General features: G+C 40.7%; 1 protein-coding gene across 1 annotated transcript in view; it reads right to left on the reverse strand.

Moving 5' to 3' along the window:
• LOC101581086 (caspase-1-like) overlaps positions 1–6,978 on the reverse strand; it is an 11,001-nt gene extending 4,023 nt beyond the window's left edge. The window contains exons 1-5 of the mRNA XM_023709579.1: positions 6,865–6,978; positions 6,019–6,285; positions 2,095–2,210; positions 747–920; positions 88–322 (exon numbers count right to left, since the gene is read on the reverse strand). Of these exons, the coding sequence (XP_023565347.1) occupies positions 88–322; positions 747–920; positions 2,095–2,210; positions 6,019–6,285; positions 6,865–6,871 (799 nt within the window). The 5' untranslated portion in view covers positions 6,872–6,978. The remainder of the gene's footprint in view (positions 1–87; positions 323–746; positions 921–2,094; positions 2,211–6,018; positions 6,286–6,864) is intronic.
• Between the last annotated feature and the right edge of the window lie 289 nt (positions 6,979–7,267).

Here is a 7,267-nt window from a genome sequence, read left to right on the forward strand (position 1 = left end):
AGAGAGAGAGAGAGAGAGAGAGAGAGAGATGCATGCAAACTATAAGGTCAGTAATTGAATGCTTTGCTTTAACGGAATCAAACTGACCTACAAGGCAGGCTTGGATGATGATAACCTTGGGTTTGTCCTTCAAACTTGAACAGTTGCTAGTGTTCAACATTGCAAAGATGTTGCTCATTTGCAACACATCATTTTCTTCTGCAGAGTGTTTCTTTCCACAAATACCATCCAGAATACCATGAGACATGAAGACCAGAAAAGTGCTGTCAGAGGTCTTGTGCTGGGGGTTGGCTGCAAACGCCTTCACCTCTGTGGCCATTTCCTGAAAGATATCACCAAAACCAACTTTGGAACTCATGATCATGGTATCCTGAGAATCCACTGAGAAACAGTTCAGGAATTCCCTGAGCCATGCCATGAAAATCAGGAAAGCAGGAAAGATGGTTGACATCTCACTTCTCTGACAAGTCATGAAAGCAGCAGATAAAGAAAGTCATCTTAAGATTTCCTGCAGAGAGGTGACCTTCCTGAGTTCATAAAAGATTTCCCAATAGAAAGATGCACAGGATTATTACTAAAATTCTCCTGCCTTGGCAGACGACAGGTAACACCAAGCACATTCAAAGGGAAGAATTCACATACAGACTACAAAGAAATTATGTTTCCTAGTATGATCAATTTCCTTTCTAATATTATTTGTGAGTACAATGGATTTAGTCATTGTCTTTATAGAGCAAAAAAATTACCAAAGCCGTGAGATTTTCTCTCACAATCACTTGGTATCCCAGGCCTTCTAGAAGTGTTTTCATATTTCTGATATCAGCTTCAGCTCCAGTCCTTTTGGGAAGACTGTCGAACTCTGTGTTGCAGATAATGAGGGCAAGACGCGTGCGGGTCAACTGATTCATTATTGGATAAATCTGTAAGAAAAGGAGATTGAACGAAAGGCGTATTTCCCTTAGCTCAGGATTCATTTTGTGTGTTTACAACAGTTTCTCCTTTCCCTATTAAGATATCAAATTCCTTGGGCCTGGGAAGATAGCTCAGCTGCATAAGTGCCTGCCTGGTAAGCACAAGCTCCCGAGTTCAATGCCTTGTACTGCAACAAACAAACAAGCACACAAACACCCAAATCCCATAAACAACAGTTTAACAAGCTGAGGCTTAATGAAGACATGGAAATGGTGTATGCAGAAGCCCAGCTCACAGCTGCCCATCTGCCTGTACTTTTGACAAGTGGATATTTTTAAAAGACACACACTACTCATTAAGAAGACCAAGAACATGTGTATCATTTTTTTAATGTCACATCAATTATTACTATACTCTCATGAAAGTATTTTTTTAGAAAAGGTAATAAAAGGAAAAGAGAATCAAGAACAAAAATTTAAGATTCTTTGAAAACATGCGATAATATTCAATCATATGGCTCATCTTGCATAACTGTATCTGCTAATGTAAGCAACAGACTTGATCATAAAAAACAATAATATATCACTCATTGCTATTCAGCTATTTTTGTTTCAAAAATCTGTAATATATGTAATTTTATACATTACCCTGTTTCTGTATTTGTTTTTATTTTTCTTGCTTTTGTTTTTACTCTTCAAAATAAAATTATAGTAACAGATAAAGAGTAATTAAAAGATAAAATAAAATAATTCAAGGAAATGAAGATAAAAATACATACATGCATACATATATACATACATACAGAGGATCTGAAGCCAGGATGATGGACATTAAAAACTGACACCTTCACTTTCTGATTAACTGACTCTGGACAAAGTATTTAACAATCCTTTGATATTTAAAATGGATATTTCTAAGGTTAGCATCACTAATATGCAGAATATTTATGGTAATGTCAGACTCATAGAAAGCATCCAATACCAGCCATGACATTGTTTTTAGTACAATTTTTATTTTTCCAGAGCAGTGGAACTGGTTCTCTCAGCCTGAGCTTCTAGGAGGTAGGGCTCTTGTAGGTCAGGGAGCACCCTGAGGATTCAGTAGAAGATTTGAGGACATGATCCTCAGATCCACTTCAATTTATAGAAAACGATGTCCCGTGTGGTATTCTAAGCACAGCACCTCTGCTGAATTTTCTCTCCATATATTCTGAGCCATTTCCAGGGTGCAAAGCTTCAGACCTCCTCCTCGTCCTGAGGACATGGGCATAAGTTGATTGTCCTGTACTTCCTGAGAAGCTGCAAGAGACAAGAACTATGAATAGTTACATCTCTGATTGCTTACCTCGATCTTCTTGACAGAATCAGCTATGAGAGGCCACACAGACGCAGTGCCATCCAGGGGCACAGCCCTGGGATATGTGCTAATACAGTAGAGCGGATTCGTTGCTAGTGGAGCACAATTCCGGCCAGAGGAGATGGCCAGTGGTTTGACGCAGGGAGGTACATCTACCTGCCGCAATAGCCATCTTGACAGGCATCTAAATAAACATAAAGAAAGGGAGCTTTTCCTGTCTATACATGACAAAGTAGTGGGAAAACAATGTGTTAGAAGAAAATTAAGATACAAATTTATTTCAAAAGATTTAAATCCTAAGATATGCTAACATATTATATTGTTAAGGATATGTCTTGACTTTATTCAACTATTTTGTAAAACATACATGTTTTTCTATATGAATTTAAGAGACATGATAGTAGATATTCTGGGTTCTTTATAAATATACTTTCATCCTGTTCTTCAGGGTAATTTTCTGTAGTGTACTCATATAGGAAAGAGTGACAATATTCAATATGCAATAGAACAGCCAAAGCAGAATGACAAGCGCTACAGTCTAGGAGCATGTCAGGTGTAAACATCTTCCTCAACATCGATCGCCCAACTGTGAAAGGAAAAGTTCCTACAGCCTTATAATGTATGAGAAAATCCCAAAGGCTTTTGTTTGACCGCACATCATTCACCGACCCAACCCACTGGCTGGAGAACTGCATTTGTATTTGCTTATTTTATAATAGAAATAACTTATGTAGCTATCTGGATACATTTTTAAAAAGCAAACTTTAAAATTGAAAACATAATTAATTTTAAGGAGGAATGTTTAAAAACCTGTTGCATAATCAGTGAGGTAAAAGGAAGCATCGCTGAACATTTTGACTGCAAAAAATAAAAGCGAATTAGAATGGGTATGCTGGACAAAACAGTAGAAATAATCATTAGTTGGGAGAAGTGTTCTGTTTCTCAATGATGTCTTCCAGGTACAATAGCAAAAATAAATGGAAATATTTAAATTGTATGAAAGCCATTTTTCCAGCAATATAATACAATAAAGAATTTAGATATATAATGAGAATCCTATTCCAAGAAATATCTAAGAAAATATGCATGCTTAAATCACCACTAAATGCATAGGAGGTAGCTCAGCGGTTTGACTGACTGCTTGGAAAGCGCAAGGCCTGGGTTCCATCCCTAGTTAATGCACGCTCTGCCAGCCCAGAACTCTTGGTGAGCCGAACTGGCCTCCAAACCGGGGGAGAAGATGCAGCCTATAATTCCTGCCCTGGGAGGGCTGAGACGAGATGATCACCATGAGTCTGAGCTGCATGGTGATACCCTGCACCAAAATAAATAAATGAATGAATAAATAAGTAAATAGATATTTGAAAAATGCTATTAAATCACCATTAACTGGTTCAGTACAGCGACTTTCACCCAGGTTTTTGTGCTCCATATTCCTTCCAAACATCAGCTCCTAATATGTCAAGTGGTCATTTTGGGTTATATTATTCCACAATTCTGAGTGAAAAGCCTTTGTATGAAAAAGTGACTAGTTGTTAGGAAGAGGCCAGTCTCCTCCAACAGTAAGGTTAGCTAGCAGGGAGCCCGGTGCAGGCTGACCCTTCACACGGCTGAGAAGAGCATTCCGAGCATGGCACGGAAGGTGAAGACGGTCCTTGTCACCTGGGACAGAGGAATTCCCTGAACTACCCTTAGTATTGTGTGGAATCAGGAATAGTTCTCAAGTGCTTGTGGTGCAGGCTGTGTGCTTCCGGTGTGCACACAGATCTAGACAAGCACCCCACAGCACAGGTGTGGCCCAGGGACTGGGCTTTGGGACGGAGAGCAAGAACGTATTTGGTGAGACACATCCAGGCTGAGCCTGGAAAAATCTTCCACAGACTGTCTTCTACGATGCTTCTAATGTCACTTACTGGATGTTATTGTAGTCCTTTTGTCATTGCATATTGCAGGTATCAGAGCCGTGGGATGGAGAAGTCTTAACAGCTCAGTTAAAAAGCGCTGCAAGAGTACTTCCGGTTGATCACGAATGTCCGTTCGAAAAGTTTCCTTCATCACACGTCATGTTCTAGTATGCAGAAAACACTGCACATATTGGCATTGGAGCCTGACGATTGTAACCGAAGCAGAGCTTCTACTAATCAAAGTTTGGTAGGTTTAATTTTGGAGGGTAGGGGGGGTTGGACCCTGGGATTTTGCCCTGAGGTAAATTTTGTGGCTCTCCCTACAACAAGAAGTCCAGGCTGGGATCCACCTTACTATCTTCCTGACTCAACCTCCCAAAGCTGAAATGGCATGCCTAAATTAGTGTAAATATTTGATGTTTCTATTGGACGCCACATGATCTTAACTGGTACAGGTGTGATGAGCATCATTTGCCTTGCTTTAAATTGATAGGAGAGTTCTGCCAATAAATAAATAAATAAATAAATAAATAAATAAATAAATTGATAGGAGATGTTTACAAACTTATACATTCACGATTTAGATATTCAAGCAAATTCAGGGAAAGGAGGAACATTATGTGTCATGTTCATTATTATATATTGTTTAAAATCTGTATATAAGATAAGATCTGGAATATAAAGTTATTTTTGTGTATCCTACTAAAAATAGAAATTCTGATAGATTTCATTTAGTGTTACTTTTTTTTTAACTTTTACATAGTACTGCACACTGCCAAGCAACCAAGGTTAGATGAGAGCAGAACAATGAATTGATCAGAAAGGTTTAATTTCATTATAAAGCATGAAGTGCAGTGGTAGAAAAAGACAAACTTGTTTGAAAATAAGAAAAAGAAAGTGAGAGGTGTGGATGGAGAATTACTGTGCAGGTGGGAATGTACACTTGTAAACACAGCAGCAGGTCTGGAAAAGGAGAGGTAAATTCAGGCTTGAGAGGAATCAAGGAGACTCAGCTACTCCTTGAAATCTAAAAGGAAAGAATATGGGACAGCCAGATGGCTCAGGGGACTAAAGCACTTGCCTAGGCAGAGTGCAGCGGCTGGGGGTTCAATCCCTGGAGCGCTGTGCTGCTCCCCCCCACGGGGCAGGCTGAGACAGCGATAGAGACTGGGTGTGGTGGCACGCACCTGTAGTCCCAGCACTTGGGAGGCTGAAAACAAGAGGATCACTACCCCTGTGAGTCTGATCTATGTACTGAGACCCTGTAGACCATACCCTAAATTCAAAAAAACAAAAAGAGAGAGAACCAAATACAAATATTAGATGTCAGGCTTGAACAAGTGGCGCAGTGACACCACTATGCAGGCAGACAAGAATGGAACCGGAGGAGGAGGGCAGACTTGCAAATGCAGCCTCTGGGAGGTTGAGCTGAAGCTGTCTCAGGGCGGCGAAAAAAAGGCCAGAAATGTTGCTGACCAAGAAACTGAGCCTGCCTTTACAGGAGGCACTTACCTGCACACTTCCTACAGTAGTAAAGCAAAGAAAACCATCCAAGATGCTTACACTACCAGTTTCTCTTAGTTCTTTGAAAAGATAGAATTGTGCTAATATCATTCATTGAAATTTTTATGCCTCTATCTTATAATCTGAGTAACTACTTTGAAAACACCAGTGCGAAATGTATTAAATATATATTAATTGCTGTTATTCTCCTATAATTGTATTTGAATTTTTAAATTTTTCCATAAAATAAAATAGTGAGCAGTAAATTAAACAACACTACAAGGAAACAATGAATTAGAAAATAAAGAAAGAATACAAGCGGCTTGCATGCATCGAGCCTTACCTGAGAAGAGCCCCAGTGTTCTAGCAAGGTAGTAGTCTTCCTCACAAACAACATCAATACAGATCTGGCAGGCCTGGGGCCCTTTATGGATGATGCCGTCCACCAGCGCTCGGGCCTTTTCCATAATTGTTACGCACTGATATTTTATAATCTGCATCTCCTCCTGGTTCAGCACTTGCTTCTGCAGCAATTCATCCAGCAGACCATTTAGAGTACCTGTGCCGACCGAGTGAACAAACTTCTTCCGTTTTCCCTTCAGGATTTTGTCTGTTGGAAGCAAGAGAATTTCTGAAGTCATAAAAACATGCTTATTTTGCTCTCAGATTTTGAACAACAAGAAAATTTCTTTTAGTCTCAGTTCCAAGTCATCCGTCTCTGAGGAGTCGAGTGCACTTTCTTTCTGTCGCTCTGCCACCTCTGTCCCTCCAGCAGGCCCATCTGCATGCATGGAGTGGCCTGAAGAGAGTTCCTATCCTGCCCTTGCTGAGTGAGCAGCACACATTACTCTGTCACAGCTCACGTTGTCTTCTATCTGTCTCTGAATATCAAAACAGAAAAACAATAAACATGCATATTCTTTCGGACAGCAGCTTCTGGTCCTCATTTTGCTCTGTCTGAATGAGGACACTTAAAATCGCAAAATACCCTTGATTCCAGTAGATCCAGGCTTATTCTGCCACAGGCTTCACTCACTGCCTCCACTCAGGGTCCTGAGCCTCTTGCTTCCTCTCCCCTTCTTCTCCCCTCAGACCTGCCTACCTACACATCCATGAAAGCACTACACCCTTCAGAGCAAAGCATTCCTCAAGACCAGACCTTTTTTCAGACATAAATTCCAGCACTCACCAGCCATGGCTGTCCTCGCCTATGCTCCTGTGCTATGAGAAAAAAAGCTGACCACTTCCTTCCCAGCGGGCTATGTATGCTCCGGGAGAGAGAGAACCACCGCAGCTACCTCTGCTCGCTTTCCTCTTGCTAAACCAGGCTGGATTGCTGAAGTTTAAACTGTGTCTGAGAGCGCATCCTTGGGATATTTTCTCCCATGTCCCTTGGGGCAGCTAGGAATAGAAGAGCAGTCACACTTCCGTAATACCAAATGAAAATATTTGTATGATTAAGCTTACTCAATAACTGACCTGCTGTTGCTTATGAATTGTGGTTCATAAGCGCAATTCAACCTCGGAGCACACGAGGCGCTCTGCTTGCCTTCTCCTGTGGCTCTGTAGAGCATACAGGGCTGGGGTCCTGT

This window comes from Octodon degus, unplaced genomic scaffold, assembly GCF_000260255.1.
Source record: "Octodon degus isolate 3935 unplaced genomic scaffold, OctDeg1.0 scaffold00012, whole genome shotgun sequence".
In the NCBI taxonomy this organism is placed as follows: Eukaryota; Metazoa; Chordata; class Mammalia; order Rodentia; family Octodontidae; genus Octodon; species Octodon degus.